General features: G+C 42.7%; 1 protein-coding gene and 2 gene segments (V, D, J or C); all 3 read left to right on the top strand.

Annotated features, from left to right (window-relative positions):
* LOC139299140 (zinc finger protein 271-like) overlaps positions 1–14,776 on the top strand; it is a 71,042-nt gene extending 56,266 nt beyond the window's left edge. Inside the window, exon 6 of the mRNA XM_070922044.1 lies at positions 13,662–14,776. Within this exon, the coding sequence (XP_070778145.1) occupies positions 13,662–14,092 (431 nt within the window). The 3' untranslated portion in view covers positions 14,093–14,776. The remainder of the gene's footprint in view (positions 1–13,661) is intronic.
* LOC139299192 (Ig kappa-b4 chain C region-like) lies at positions 874–4,649 on the top strand. The segment is given in 3 exon segments: positions 874–981; positions 3,220–3,346; positions 4,148–4,649. Coding segments are annotated over 3 exon segments (567 nt in total).
* Positions 6,926–8,476, top strand: LOC139299193 (Ig kappa-b4 chain C region-like). The segment is given in 3 exon segments: positions 6,926–6,940; positions 7,161–7,242; positions 7,972–8,476. Coding segments are annotated over 3 exon segments (429 nt in total).
* Positions 14,777–17,187: the final 2,411 nt, after the last annotated feature.

Genomic DNA, 17,187 nt, shown 5'->3' on the forward strand with positions numbered 1-17,187 from the left:
GTCAGAGTGAAGTCAGTCCCAGATCCACTTCCACTAAAACGGTCTGAAACTCCAGACTGACGGTTTGTAGCCCAGTAAATCAAGAGTTTAGGAGCTTCTCCGGGTCTCTGAAGGTACCAGTTGAGGCACGTACCAACACTTGAACTGGCTTTACATCTGAGAGAGACAGTCTGTCCTGGAACAACAGACTGAGATCCAGGAGACTGAGTCAGGATCTTTTGACCTGATGAACCTGGAAAACATGAACAAGAGGAGAAGGGTTATTGAGACAAATCCAGTTTGGAGAAAGATGATCAACATCCAAACAGAAGAGTCTCATTTCTTTAACACGGAGAATAGATGGAAGAAGGTCAATGCTGCTTGTTTCAGTGTTTCTCCGTCACAGCAGAACATTATTGTGGTGAACCTGGTTGCATCCTGAAGCAAAGTGTTCACAAGAGAGTCTCACCCTGAACAAGGAGCCCCAGGGCGGCCAGCAGTAGAAGCAGTGACATCATCATTGTGCTGCCGGTGTGTCAGTGGCTCTGAAAGGCCTGGACAGCCGCTGATCAACACTGTCCTCTTAACGTCTGGGAGCAGAGAGGCAGGACACACATGCAAACACACAGAGTCAGTGAAGTGTAGCTGTCCTCATCACGTCATGGTGTTTCCCCCTCACTGCCGAGAGCGTTGTCCTACATATTTACATATTTACAAGTAGAGGATATTGAAAAGTCTGGTAGTAAACCAATCCAGTGATTTGGGGACATTGTTTTCTGTCTTTCCAGTTTGGTAATATGGTCCTTTATGACAATGATTAGTGATATTAATATTAATGTGGGTTAGACATGTTTAGGTGTTTGTAATGTTGAGATTTCACCCAGTAAAGCGGTGATGAGTCACGAGGGGATGCTGAGGCCGAGGATCTCAGATAGCTTCCTCGAGAAACTCCAACCAGACGTTTTGGACATGTGGACAGAGCCAGAAAACATGGAGGTCATCGTTGGTTACAGTTGGATAGATTTCTTTGTCTCAACTCCATGTGGTAACAGCTGTGAGCAGTAATGTGTCTCACCTTCTCGTCCATGTTGACTTAAAAGATGAGATTTGACAAAGTTGATGCTTTACACTCAAAACTATTTAACCACAAGGTCCATTCAGTAGCTGTTCTGGAGCTTTGGAGCGAATTACATGATCTTCCTCAGCAGACCGAGTTCACCCTGCTGTCATGGAATGTTTTTTGCTTGTAGGCAAACATGGACAAGAAGTCCCAAAAATGCTTCAAGGAATGTGAAAACCTTCAATTCAGTGACAATATGGGCGACTCCATCTGCTGAAGAAGATCATGTGATATGATTGAAAGCTCCACAACAATTAGTGGATGATGTTTTGCCAACTGCTGTTTCCAGGATCAACAGTGAGCTTTCTCAATGTATTTGTTTTTTTGTTGCAAGTAAGAGAGAATGTGTTATTGCATATGATTTATATATATAAGCAGTTATAATTGTATAAATATAAAGTTATATGACGTAGTTCTCTTACGTCTTTTGCCTTCTTATGATTCCAACTGATATTTAACTTTTCTTCAGATGACATGAGTTTATATAATCAAAATAAAGTTGTTTTTAATTTGAGGGATGTGCAGGATTTCTTTGGGCAACCTTATTCTGAAAGTGTCGGATGTTGATCTGAGTCTTCATATTTTCTTTGAACTGGATGTAGTTGAAATGGCTGTGATCCAGTATGAAGCTGAGGTCAAAGGTCATGACCAAGACTTTGCTCATTAACTTTCCCAGGTTGGCTTGGTGTGTGTGTGTGTGTGTGTGTGTCCTCAGTGAAGTGTAGCAGTCTCTGCAGTAGCTTCCAGCTGCAGCAGTCAGTTCAGTTTCTGTTCAGTCTGACTGAGGGAGGTTTTTGTACGACGCTTTTTCACTGTGTGAACACATGCTGACTGTTGATAACGTGAAAACTCTGACAGTAGTAAACTGCTGCATCTTCAGTCTGGACTCCACTGATGGTCAGAGTGAAGTCAGAGTTTGATCCACTGCCTGTAAAACGACCTGGAATCCCTGACATTCTCTGATTAGTGTAGTAAATCAGCAGTTTAGGAGTTTCTCCATCTTTCTGTTGGTACCAGGCTAAACAGTGAGCACTGCTACAGCTGTCAGCCACACGACTGGTCCTACATCTGATGGAGACGGAGCCTCCCAGAGCAGAGCTCACTGCTCCAGGCTGAGTCACTGTGACCTGGCCTCTGGACTCTGAGGACACAGAGACAACAACATAAAGCAGCGTCGTGGTTTTGTGGGCTTCATTTCAGAGGGACGGATGTTCATAGAGGAGAGCGGTTTGATTCTCTGGACTTTACCTGTGAAGCAGCAGCAGAGGAGAGTCCAGATGAGGACGGAGGTCAAAGTCATGTTTTTGATGAGGAGGATTTCTGTGGCTTCTGTTGTCATGAAGGACAGCTGTCAGTCATCCAGTGTTCAACTCTCAGGACTATAAACTCTCCCAGAGCACTGGAGCATGGAGCTGCTGATGCAAAGTGGCTCTCTATGGAAATGCTCTGACTGACTCCAACAGGGACTTGGATCACTCTGATGATGCTGTTAATCACTTTATCAGATTATTGATTAGAAATGATTTAATACACATTTTATATGATTCTGGCTTCATGCTCGTGGACAAATTTAGTTTCAAAATGTTTTGTCTCATAAATTTGTTGCTTTAAAATATGAATATAGATTTGATTTTAAATGAATATATATGTAATAAAAACATACATTCTGTAAATCTGTGGCTCTGTGTTATTGTCACTTTTCATTTTATCTGACAGAATTTGAGCAACAGAATCTAATTTTGGTGAGCTTGTTTGTGTCAGAGTCAGAGAGCCGTGTCTCTCTACAGTCAGAGGTTTTTGTACGGCGGCTCAATGACTTTGTATCACTGTGGTGGACTTTTGGTGGAGGAACCAGACTGGATGTTGGAAGTAAGTCAAACCTTTAAAAACCTCTTTTACTTCAGTAGCTGTTGTTCTTCCTTTATGTTCAGCATGCCAGAAAACTAGTTGACTTTCTATATTAATGTATAATTTTTACAGAAATATTTTGCACTGAGAGACAAAGTTCACTTCAACAATATAAATTCAAAAACTCATTGTAATAAATATCAAATATTAATCCGGAGGACCAATCATTACTTCCATCTTTAATGGTAAAGTTGCATCTTGAGGGCTTGTAGGTTCAGTTCAGTCTGTCAGAGTCAGAGAGCCGTGTCTCTCTACAGTCAGAGGTTTTTGTACGGCGGCTCAATGACTTTGTATCACTGTGGTTGACTTTTGGTGGAGGAACCAGACTGGATGTTGGAAGTAAGTTTCTGCACAAATACTCAATAAAATATTGTAAAGTAATGTTTTAAATCCACTTTTTGGATGTTGGAGGCAGATAAATATATCTTGTTTGAACACTTTTAGTCTTCATGTCTTTATTTCTCCTCCTTTATCATGGAGGCTGACTCAGAGCAGCTTTACTAAACTGTCTTTACACATTCCTGTCACACTGAAGTTTAAACAGCTTCAAGTGGAGAAAAGATCAAACTTTAATCACCAGGATTAGTTTTACATTTTACACCACAATGATAACTGTTGTTATGATGAATTCAAATGTGCTCAAGTAAAACTGAACAGAGTGAAGATAAAGACGGGTATTTGAACATGTGTAAAATCTCTGATCTCTTTATTGTGTCATATATTGTCTCAAATCCTGTTTGAAAATCTTTTCAACTGTTTGCTGATGATGATTTAAATGTACACGAAGAACATTTGATTGTCGTCAGTTCATTTTCTGTATTTATTCAAGTTTCCACTGAATACTTTAAAGTTATGTATAGTTGAGATCTTTTGCCAAACGTGCTCCTTTTATTTCCAGTGTAGTTTGATATATTTCAGGTCGTCCTGTATGATGATTCTCTCTGTGCTGAGATGCATGAGAGGCTTCTTAAAGGGAAGTGAAACAATGTGTGAGTGAATGACTGGTGGAGCAGAAAAACCATCTGACAGAAACTCCTTAAAGGAGAAAATCAGCTCTCACACAGTGAAGGTGTCCAAGTGTCTGGTGGTTGATTGACAGCTGTGTGGTCCCCGTCCTCTAAGCTGATTGGTGTCTCCTAGGTGATGTCCGTCCCACCCTGACGGTGCTGCCCCCCTCCATTGAGGAGCTGGATAAGGGGAAGGCCACGCTCATGTGCCTGGCCAACAAGGGCTTCCCCTCAGACTGGAGTCTGGCCTGGAAGGTGGACGGCAGCAGCAGCAGCAGCAGCAGCTGGGAGGAGAGCAGGAGCCCCGGGGTGCTGGAGAAGGACGGCCACTACAGCTGGAGCAGCACCCTGAGGCTAACTGCAGACCAGTGGGGGAAGGTGGGCTCTGTGACCTGCGAGGCCACCCAGGGCTCCCAGACTCCGCTCTCAGAGACACTGAGAAGAGACCAGTGTTCCCAGTCCTGACCTGACTCACTGGGACTCTGCTGCTGGTTTTACTCTGCTACTGCTCTCAGTCTGCACTCTGTGACTCTCTCTCTCTTTCATTTGACATGTTTCAGTAACAATATTATTAATAACAATATTGTTTCAATGTTATTTCAGTGTTGCCAGATAATAAAGACGAGTTCATCAAATCAGTTGGTTTCATGTTTATTGTTATCAAAGAGTCTTAATACATTTTCTCTTCATGCTGTCAGTGACTGTTTTAAATCAAAGATGTTGTAATGTCTCCGTGATGATTTTACAAAGAATGTCTAATATCACGTAATGTATATCCAGAGTTTAGACTTTATATACTTCGACAAAACTCCTCACTTTAAATTGTACAAACCAGTGATGGTCGTAGTTAACTCCCAAACTGGTTCTCAGACTCAATATGAATGACTTCATGATTGAAAATGTCTCTGATAATAAACCTTTGATATGTACATTTAAAAAAAAAAATCATCCATTCATCCATTTATCCAAAAAACACTAAAAAACTGCAAAAGTCTGAAAACTATTTTGTAAATCTGATGTAAATAGCAGTATGTCATCAGCATAATGAGATATAAAATAAGTGTGATCTACAAACAGGAACTATTTACAAACTGCTACTGCTGAAGAACCACAAAGACAATTAAAAGAGATGATAAAATAATTAAAATGTTACTGATTTACATATTCCATGAAATCCTTTCTGGTTTCTGTCATAAAATGAATTTGTTTGCTGGAATAAAAAACACACAAGATGACTGAAACATGTTACAGACATGATTAGTAATTTATTTATTTCAACTATGAGTATATTTGAGTTTCTGTAAAAATGGTTGGATATAAAATAAATAAATCATATTTACAGTTTTTGTGTTCATGTGTTATTATAGTCATGGATTAAACTCATCAAAGAATTGAAATCATTCTTCAACAGAGGTTAACTTTAATGTGCAGCAAATGTTTCAAACCCTGTTTTAATGAAAGTGTTAAAAGTATAACTTTTAGTTAGATACCTCTGTTGTTTTGTGCAGCTGTTGGGTCAGATCAGGTCGTCTCCAGCTGAGGGAGGTTTTTGTACGATGTTGTATCACCGTGTGAACGGACTGGAACCCTGCTGACAGACGATCTCTCTTTTTTACACAGTAATTAATGCACGTCAGGTTCGGGTAGGTTTACCAGAGGTCCGATGCAGGTGGGGTCCAATATTCTGGACCTGTGAAGACGTCTACTGTATGTGTCCAGACCTAAATTCAATTCTCTGAGTAATGACTGTCACAGTTTTTTCAGTGACATGTGCTGTTGTCTCATGTCCCAGAAGACATTCTGGTCATGACAGCGTCAGTGTTTGATGTTTCATTTATTGTGAATTTGGTTTGTGTCTCTACATTAGAGGAGCTGACTCTGCTGTTGTTGGGATTTTAATGGTCTGACTGAGCTTCTTCACTGGAACTGTTCTCTTCATTTGAGGAAATTTTCAGGTTGTTGAGGAGGACTGTTTGAACTTCAGGAGGAAAACTGGTAGAGACATAATGAACATCATGAATCATCTGTGTGTGTGTGTGTGTGTGTGTGTGTGTCCTCAGTGAAGTGTATCAGTCTCTGCAGTAGCTTCCAGCTGCAGCAGTCAGTTCAGTTTCTGTTCAGTCTGACTGAGGGAGGTTTTTGTACGACGCTTTTTCACTGTGTGAACACATACTGACTGTTGATATAGAATTCACCCTGACAGTAGTAAACTGCTGCATCTTCAGTCTGGACTCCACTGATGGTCAGAGTGAAGTCAGAGTTTGATCCACTGCCTGTAAAACGACCTGGAATCCCTGATGCTCGAGTGCTAGCATAGTAAATGAGGAGTTTAGGAGTTTCTCCATCTCTCTGTTGGTACCAGGCTAAAAGGTGGTTGTTGCTCCAAACATGAACATTCTGACTGGTCCTACATGTGATGGAGACGGAGCCTCCCAGAGCAGAGCTCACTGCTCCAGGCTGAGTCACTGTGACCTGGCCTCTGGACTCTGAGGACACAGAGACAACAACATAAAGCAGCGTCGTGGTTTTGTGGGCTTCATTTCAGAGGGACGGATGTTCATAGAGGAGAGCGGTTTGATTCTCTGGACTTTACCTGTGAAGCAGCAGCAGAGGAGAGTCCAGATGAGGACGGAGGTCAAAGTCATGTTTTTGATGAGGAGGATTTCTGTGGCTTCTGTTGTCATGAAGGACAGCTGTCAGTCATCCAGTGTTCAACTCTCAGGACTATAAACTCTCCCAGAGCACTGGAGCATGGAGCTGCTGATGCAAAGTGGCTCTCTATGGAAATGCTCTGACTGACTCCAACAGGGACTTGGATCACTCTGATGATGCTGTTAATCAAGGGATCAATCACTTCATCAGATTATTGATTAGAAATGATTTAATACACATTTTATATGATTCTGGCTTCATGTTCGTGGACAAAGTTAGTTTCAAAATGTTTTGTCTCATATAAATTTGTTGATTTAAAATATGAATATAGATTTGATTTTAAATGAATATATATGTAATAAAAACATACATTCTGTAAATCTGGGGCTCTGTGTTATTGTCACTTTTCATTTTATCTGACAGAATTTGAGCAACAGAATCTAATTTTGGTGAGCTTGTTTGTGTCAGAGTCAGAGAGCCGTGTCTCTCTACAGTCAGAGGTTTTTGTACGGCGGCTCAATGACTTTGTATCACTGTGGTGGACTTTTGGTGGAGGAACCAGACTGGATGTTAACTGTAAGTACATTTGACTCCTTCAATAACTCAAATTCTATATTTATTCTTTATTTATTTCATTACTGCAATAATGTAGCTGAGAATTGGATTTTAATAAAATCGCAGTGATTCTTGAATGCGTCACATTTTGTCCTCAAACTGACTAAAATCTTCTTCAGTTAAACATTTCGTTTCACTGGAATTTAAATTTTAACTGTTTCCAGATATTACAGAAGATCAGGTCAGAAGAAAATATTGTAATTAAGTATTTTTTATAGGTTTTTACTGGATCTTTCTCAAAGAATAAAAATGTTCACACACTGTATGTCCCAAATGAATATCTTAAAACGTTACTGCTATATTTAACCAACATGATGTATGACTTTGACTTGATGAGTTTTCATATGTAACTCAGTAGTTAACAATGTTCATTTTGAATGAAAAAGTCAAACACACACCACCGAGGTCTTTTCTGTCATAAAAGATATTTTTTAAATAGTGTAAAACAATGTAAAGCTGACATTTTTCATTTGAGGCAATATATTTTTTAACAAAAAAACTTGTAGTTTTGTAGTTTGCAGATTAAACATTAATACATCTGCGGAACAAAAGGCCACTCTGAACTTTTTATCTTTAGGACTTAAACCTGTCTGTTGTCATGGTTACTGAGCTCAGAGAGGAAGTGAAACACTGACGAGAAGGTTCTCGAAAAAATCTTCTCTCTCTCTCTCTCTCTCTCTCTCTCTGCAGTGGGTCGAGTCACCCCCACCCTGACGGTGCTGCCCCCCTCCATTGAGGAGCTGGATAAGGGGAAGGCCACGCTCATGTGCCTGGCCAACAAGGGCTTCCCCTCAGACTGGAGTCTGGCCTGGAAGGTGGACGGCAGCAGCAGCAGCAGCAGCTGGGAGGAGAGCAGGAGCCCCGGGGTGCTGGAGAAGGACGGCCACTACAGCTGGAGCAGCACCCTGAGGCTAACTGCAGACCAGTGGGGGAAGGTGGGCTCTGTGACCTGCGAGGCCACCCAGGGCTCCCAGGCTCCGCTCTCAGAGACACTGAGGAGAGACCAGTGTTCCCAGTCCTGACCCGACTCACTGGGACTCTGCTGCTGGTTTTACTCTGCTACTGCTCTCAGTCTGCACTCTGTGACTCTCTCTCTCTTTCATTTGACATGTTTCAGTAACAATATTATTAATAACAATATTGTTTCAATGTTATTTCAGTGTTTCCAGATAATAAAGACCAGTTCATCAAATCAGTTGGTTTCATGTTTATTGTTATCAAAGCGTCTTAATACATTTTCTCTTCATGCTGTCAGTGACTGTTTTAAATCAAAGATGTTGTAATGTCTCCGTGATGATTTTACAAAGAATGTCTAATATCACGTAATGTATATCCAGAGTTTAGACTTTATATACTTCGACAAAACTCCTCACTTTAAATTGTACAAACCAGTGATGGTCGTAGTTAACTCCAAAACTGGTTCTCAGACTCAATATGAATGACTTCATGATTGAAAATGTCTCTGATAATAAACCTTTGATAGGTACATTTCAATGAAAAATCATCCATTCATCTCTTATTACTGAAATGTGTTAATGGTAAGGACTCTATTGTTGCAGGGTTTTTTAATCCAAAAAACACACAAAAAAAGTCTGAAAACTAGTTTGTAAATCTGATGTAAATAGCAGTATGTCATCAGCATAATGAGATATAAAATGAGTGTGATCTACAAACAGGAACTATTTACAAACTGCTACTGCTGAAGAACCACAAAGACAATTAAAAGAGATGATAAAATAATTAAAATGTTACTGATTTACATATTCCATGAAATCCTTTCTGGTTTCTGTCTTAAAATGAATTTGTTTGCTGGAATAAAAAACACACAAGATGACTGAAACATGTTACAGACATGATTAGTAATTTATTTATTTCAACAATGAGTATATTTGAGTTTCTGCAAAAATGGTTGGATATAACATAAATAAATCATATTTACAGTTTTTGTGTTCATGTGTTATTATAGTCATGGATTAAACTCATCAAAGAATTGAAGTCATTCTTCAACAGAGGTTAACTTTAATGTGCAGCAAATGTTTCAAACTCTGTTTTAATGAAAGTGTTAAAAGTATAACTTTTAGTTAGATACAGTATATTTAGTGTTAAAATGTTCACAGTGAGTTATTATTGACTACATTTAATTTAGTCAAACCTCTGTTGTTTTAGTTTCAGTGCAGCTGTTGGGTCAGATCAGGTCGTCTCCAGCTGAGGGAGGTTTTTGTACGATGTTGTATCACCGTGTGAACGGACTGGAACCCTGCTGACAGAAGTAAACTCCTGAATCTTCAGCCTGAACTCCTCTGATGGTCAGAGTGTAGTCCGACCCAGATCCACTTCCACTAAAACGATCTGAAACTCCAGACTGACGGATTGTAGCGGTATGAATCAGGAGTTTAGGGGCTTCTCCGGGTTTCTGAAAGTACCAGTTGAGGTAACCACCAACATTTGTATTGGTGTTACAGCTGATACAGACAGTTCGAGATTCACGAGGCTGAAACACAATGTTTTTTCTCGATGAACCTGGAAAACATGAACAAGAGGAGAAGGGTTATTGAGACAAATCCAGTTTGGAGAAAGATGATCAACATCCAAACAGAAGAGTCTCATTTCTTTAACACGGAGAATAGATGGAAGAAGGTCAATGCTGCTTGTTTCAGTGTTTCTCCGTCACAGCAGAACATCATTGTGGTGAACCTGGTTGCATCCTGAAGCAAAGTGTTCACGAGAGAGTCTCACCCTGAACAAGGAGCCCCAGGGCGGCCAGCAGTAGAAGCAGTGACATCATCATTGTGCTGCCGGCGTGTCAGTTGCTCTGAAAGGCCTGGACAGCCGCTGATCAACACTGTCCTCTTAACGTCTGGGAGCAGAGAGGCAGGACACACATGCAAACACACAGAGTCAGTGAAGTGTAGCTGTCCTCATCACGTCATGGTGTTTCCCCCTCACTGCTGGGACCGCTGGCTGTTTGAATCATCCTCAAGTAGATTAACAGAATTAAAATGAATAGAAATTGAAAATGATTCATTCATTTTGTAATGTTTTAGTGCATCTTGATCTTTACACTTCATATCAGGTAACTTATTGTAAATATAAACTGATTTCATTGCACATGTTTAATCACCAACAATTGATCAAACATTTACAATACAGTAAAACATGACACTTTTATCTATAGCACTGAAACCTGTCTGTTGTCATGGTTCATCAGTGGTGCCTGTCTGTTGCCACGGTTACTGAGGTCAGAAAGAGAAGTGAAACCAGTTTCAAGATCAGTTTCATCTTACGTGAGGAAGACCAACAGAACCAGCAGCTTCCTCTGCTGCAGCCAACAGGATGAGGTTCATTTTCTCTTTAATCAGCTCAATCACTGTTTGTCCAAAATGTGCCTCTGTACCTGCAGACATCAGAGGACAAATATATTTCTATTCATACTATATATATTTTTTCATCTTTATTGTAATTATTGTTTTAAAAATGATCTTCTCCTCCTCCCCCCCCCCCACCTTTCTTATGAAGAAAAGAAGAGCAAGTTTGGCCATTTTGGTCCAGAACATTGCTATACCACTGCCACTATAAAACGATTGACTTTGTCAGGTGAAAACATCATTCTGTAAGCTGTGCAGCACTGCGTTCAACAGGTTTAATAGCATAAAAGAAGCATTTGTCTTAAAGCTGACAAAAATGAGGTCCAGTTTTAACAGAGGGAACCTCTCAGGTCGTTGACATGGACTTCACTTTACTGCCCCTCGGTGGTTGAACTACAGACTTCAGCCACAGAGGAGATCCCTAATAACAGTTATCATCAATAATACTAGAATTTGCCCTGTACTATAACTGTAAGCTACTATGAATCCATAACTTTAAAATATACTTGAAATTGTGAGATAGTTTAGCTCGAGTGATAGTTTAGCTCTTTATTTACAGTGCTTTCCATTTACATGCAAAATACAAAGAAAACTAAGAAAATTAGCTCATTGCAACTCAAATTAATAATATCAACCCCCCCCCCCCAATGCTACACAAACAAACCCGGGATAGTAAGTGATGCACTGTTACAAAAGCAATGGTAAGTTATAGCAAAATGAACACATGTAGAAAATGATAATGTAATGTGTAAGACTGCTGTCAGTGTACATCTTCATCATCATCATCTTGTCTTCTTCTATTTACCCACCTCCCTCTATATATTAATGAATTAAGTACCCTACAGGAGTTACACGCTCCAAATGCTGATAATGTATTAATGCGTCAGTCATAGCAGCCATTCTTCCCAAATTAGTACTTAAAATACATTGTGCTGATGATACCTTCATATAATACTTCAGAGTATTTTACAGAGTGGTATTACTACTTTTAAATGAAGTAAAAGTATTTCTTCCACCACTTGTCATTTATAATAATCGTTGTGCTCCCGGAACCATTGATGACCGGACCTTGTTTCCCTCTGACGTCTTTCGGTGTCGGAGCTCAGCCACTTTGTTTACTTTCTTCTCTCTCTGAGAACAGGAGCCGTGGATCTGCCCGGTGTCTTCTTCACCTTCAACAATATTAACTGAAAGTATTAAACGCTTCATATCATCAGCGGGAGCCGGGAAATAAGACGAACATGTCCGCAGACCCGCTGGTGTTCCCCTCGCCCTCCTCTCCGTCCCCTCCCGGAGCCGTGGAGGGTTTCTTCGGCGTGGCCCCTCAGAGCAGCCCGCTGTCAGAGATGGAGACCCTGCGGACGTTCGTTAACGAGCGGCTGACGGCGGCGGTGGACGACATCCTGGGGGTGTTCGTGAAAACTGTGGCCCAGTACCGGGAGCAGATAGACCGCCAGCGGCGACAGCTGGACAACCTGAGGTCCGAGGGGGGCAAGTGGAACCAGACAGCAGGTCGGTTTGTGTCCCCTGTACACTGTGGAAGTATTTCATGTATTTAACGCGTCTTTGCTTGGGTAGAATTACCAGTACAACAGTATAAAGATACTCCGCCACAAGTTGAAGTCCTACAGTCCCCGGTAGTCAGGGCTGGACTGGGACAAAAAGTCGGCCCTGGTGTTTGTCCCGGACCAGATGTCTTCTCGGCCCAGAGGTTTGATGGATGAGGCGCACTGGGACAGATCTCGACCTGTCAGAGAGGAAGAGGGAGAGACTGATAGAGGATCCAGTCCAAGGCCACAAGAACGTCTTTCTCAGTGGCCATCGACATGAAAGCCTCCAGTCCCACTTCGCAGGCCACCTGAGTGAGCGATAGTGTCAGAAGGAACTTGAATGCAAGACCAAGGACATGGTCTGCATCTGTGAGCATGAACCGCCTCAGTGTTTGGTGCAGGAGGCACAGCTTTTAGTAACTAACCCAACCTCCTCTTTGTTGTCCTCCTCCCCTCCACCAGATCAGGTCTGAAGCTTTTCTTCTGTTGTCCTGCTGTCAAATCTAAGCTCTGAGGTCTTTGGAGGGCAGACTGGTCCTGATCCGGGGGAAGTGTCTGGGGTCCAGACACGCCAAGTCGGCATATAGAGTGCCATGGGTGAGAAAGCGTCTGTGGATGGCCTCCGTAGCATCACCGAATAGGTTCTCTCCGCATCGTTCAGGGTCTCATCCTCTTTTGCGGCAGTGCGGCCTTCCTCACAACGCGAGCTGGGGGGCGTGGCATGGGGGACCATAGTAGGATGTATTTGGGCCAGCCCAGTGCCAGTTGTGTGAAACCAGTGAACCGATCTCCCTACTGTATGGGCCGGTCAGCCAAGGCGGGCTGAAATATTCAAGAAATATTTTGAGCCAAACTAACAACAACTATAATATTCCTGAAAGATTTGACCCAAAATGGACCTTAAATATCTTTTTATATTTCGTCTTAAAAAGGTGTGAAATTGAATTTAACTCTGACACCTTGGAGTTGGTTCCTGATTTCCTTTCAGCCAGTGGTTACGAAACATTCATTATTTTTTGTCTTCTCCTCCCTTCAGACCCTCTGCAGGCTTCCTCCTGGATAAAAAGGTGTCCTGATGAGCCGATCCTGAGCGTCGAGCTGGACCAGACTGACCGTACGGAGACGGACTCCGGCGCCTCGGCTGCTCACATTAAAACAGAAGTCGGCGGTGAGGACTGTGGAGCGTCAGAAGGAGCCGGTGAAGACCGACTCCTCGCTGAGTGCTCTGAGACTGAAGACAGTGGGGACTACTGGAGAGAGTCTGCAGGAGTCTGGAAACCAGAGGAGACGGAAGAAGCAGAAGGACAAAGTTCATCTCAGAGCACGAAGGTGAGGAGCTCCACTGATCTGTCGCAGGAGCCTGAACTGTCACATCAGCCTGCTCCGGTGTTTAGTTGTAAAGTTTGTGGCGAGTCCTTCCAGAGGATTAGTTATCTACTCACTCACGCGTCGGCACATTTGAGAGACTGCGGCCTGTGCGGGAAACATCTGGAGCACACAGAGAACCTGAAGCTTCACCTCAGAGCTCACAGAGAAACGTCGTTCCGCTGCGGCGTCTGCGGTCAGAGCTTCACCCTGCGGGGGAACCTGAGGACGCACATGAGGATCCACTCGGGCGAGCGGCCGTACGGCTGCACCGTCTGCGGAAAGAGCTTCGGCCGGAGGGCGACGCTGGTGCGGCACGTCCGCAGCCACACGGGCGAGAAGCCGTTCATCTGCACGTACTGCGGCCGCGGCTTCGTGGAGAAGGGCAACCTGACGGTGCACCTGCGGACGCACACCGGCGAGAGGCCGTACTGGTGCTCCGTCTGCGACAGACGCTTCAGCCAGCTGTCCTGCTTCTACAAACACCCCTGTCAGAGGAGAGGCCTGACCACCGACTGCCCGAAGACATGACGCGGATTCTGTTGCATTTCAACGTCCTTGATGAGCTGTGAAGGCTGATAATGAGTTGGACTGGTGAAAACCTACTAGTGGGGAGTACGTTACTAGTTGAACGACTTTTTCCACTAAGTAGTGAGGCAGCGTGACCACACACAGCGCTGTTTTCATTGTATCTATGAGGGAAAAGCTCAAATGATCCTGCTGTGAGGGGGAGCTGGTCAGCTTGGAGAGAGCTGTTCTGGAGTCAGTCTCCTTCACTCTCGGATCCATTCTGTTAAATCATTTTTGCGGCATGAAAACATAAATACAGTAAAAACACACAAGACAGCTGAAGACATTGAAAGTGTTGTACCCTCAGAATGAACAAAGGGTTTATGATAAAAGCAACGAATACTGCAACACAAAGAATAAAGCTAATAAAAATAAAATGCTAAGCTGTGCGAGGAACCAGGAGGCCGTTGATAATGTATTAGAATTAAGAGCACTTTGGGTTTGAAATGATGGATGTAGCTTCACGTGTGATTCGTCTGCTGTGACTGTCAGACAGAGAAGCTGCTGCTCACCAGAGACTTTACTGTCTCCCAGTTGATTCCTGTTGTTCGTACATTTAGAGTTCAGTCCCAACAGATCAGAGAGAAGCTAAAGACTGATTCCATGACGGAGCTGTAAAATAGCACCATTAAAAACATTTAAGCTCAGCAGAAGACGCAGCCTTTGTTGTCCCTTCTTGCATGTTGCCTCAGTGTCCACATCAGTATAAGTCCCCAGGTACCTGGAGCTACTACAGTGTCCACTGTGTCTGGTCCTTTAACTACGCTCTGGGAAGGTTGTCTTTGGTTTTGGAAATGTTCAGTCCACAGGTCCATGTGATGACTCGCTTCCTTGAAGCAACAACTGTATCTGCAGATGTAAGGATGTGTCTGTCCTTGTACTGACTTCTACAGTTGGTGTAGAGGGGACAGGACACAACCCTCTAAGCCCTCTAAGTCCACAATCCATTTGACAAGATTAAAGATTAAAAACGTAGCAGCCAGAATATGAATTGAATGAATAAACAAAAGTCTTAAAGACTAAAAGTTTGAGTAAAGTGTTGGTTGCATCGGATGTTTGAATTGAGCAAAATTCAAAATGAGCACCGCGTATTGTCTCACAACCGTACTCGCTTATCAAAGAGACATCTGTCCTGGTGTCCTCAGTTGTCAGTGCCATATATCTGAAACGTCCCGGTTTGTAATGCAGGGCAGCCAGTATAAGGTCACTGACTGTCAGGCAGAAACCAGGGCCCAGAAACCAAAAGCCTTTATTTTATTTCACTGATTATTGTTGTTTAGAAAATGGTGATCTCTGTTTTTTTTTGTTGACACCGTCAGAGGTTGTAATTCAACTCTGTTTGTTGTTGAGGTTGTAATTGTTGTTTGACTGGACTGCGTTATATTGAGAGGTGTTTCTAATATTCTCTCCTATAAATGTGTTTGGATAATCACAAACGCAGGTTCAAAGGGGGAAATGTGATTCCTGTTGAAGCTGGAGTATTTGTGAAGGAGAGGTAACTAATTTGAATATGTTGTATTCAAATCTGCCTTACAGGTTGAAACTCTTATACTCTAAGATTGTGTCATTTAAATACTATTAAAAAAGGTTTACTTGGAAAGTAAAAGTTTTCTCTGTATATGAATCTCCAATCTGTCTAAAGCCCCTTTTGGGAACTGATATATTGAATATTGATTTTAATAATAATAGTACTGATGTTTCAAAACATGTATTTGGACATCCGCTCCAGCAGGCGGCGCTATGTCCAACGGTTACCAGAGAAAAGCTCACTGCGCATGCGCGCGCACACGAACCTGGAAGTGTAGCTAGTAAACAACCGACCACGACGCTTCGGGGAGCGAAGTCCTCCTGTTTTTCTCTTCACTCCGCCGCTACAATGTCTAAGATCGAGATGCTGAGGGTCCTGATCAACCAGCGGCTCACCGAGGCCGCGGAGGAGATCTTCGGGGTGTTCGGGAGGACCATAGCCGAGTACGAGGAGGAGATCTCCCGCTCCAAGCTGGAGATCGACCGCCAGCGCCGGCTGCTGGACCTCTCCAGGAAGCCGCAGATATCTGTGCAGGTCAACAGCTCAGGTGAGCAGCTGTTCACCTGAAGGCTTCAAACGGCCAGCAGAGGTTCCCGTGTAACGGTGTGCCGTTATAACGCGACAGCAGAGAGCCGGCGGAGCCGCAGTCAGTCAATAGAGTCAACAGCACTGAGCTCCACTTCTGAGTGTTTATTACTCTCCAAACTATTAGCTGCTTTAACTGCCTCTGCCTTACAAGGCCAACCAGCACTGTTTCCGAGTTTGTGGTTATCAATAATCAATAGTTATTAATAGTGAAGTCGTTGACATTGACCATTTACAACAACATATGCTCCCAGAGTACAAAGGTATACACTATACATATAGCCATGTATTGTAATTCTACCTGTATACTGAAACCAAGTAAACAAGACACAGCCAACATTCTGATCTGAGATCAGAAACTGATAAAATAAATCAATCTACATGGATTAAATCTCGACCAAATGATGGTTCATTTCTGCCACCACCAGGAGGGTCGTGAGGTTTGATACTCTGTTAACAGATATGATATTAATATTAATATGATATGTTATTAATCCGTGACCAAAACCTTTGTGTTCGTCCTGTCCACACTGACGGTGGAGTGATGTCCTCCACCGCACCACACTGTGAGAGATGGAGGACGCAGTCCGCAGTCCTCAATCTGTGGACACATGATTTTAAAGTTCAGCTGAACTAAGATGGACACCACGTTAAACATTAGCATGTTAGCATTCAGAGCCTCCAGCATGGCTGCAGGTGTATCCTGACATGGCAGATGTACAAGATCACGTATGAAATAACCAACGTACGTACAAATGCTGTGTTCCACTGTTCTGCATCACATGTGACCAAACTCTTCACTCATTTTGTTTTGGTCTCTGAGAGCACACAGTGGTCAGTTTGGAAGACATCAACGTCTGATAATATTGAATCATCTGCAAACACACAGATCTCATTTATATTCAGAACACTTGAAGCTTTTGGTCAAATACAACCAGCTGCA

This window comes from Enoplosus armatus, chromosome 16 (genome assembly GCF_043641665.1).
Source record: "Enoplosus armatus isolate fEnoArm2 chromosome 16, fEnoArm2.hap1, whole genome shotgun sequence".
Lineage (NCBI taxonomy): Eukaryota > Metazoa > Chordata > Actinopteri > Centrarchiformes > Enoplosidae > Enoplosus > Enoplosus armatus.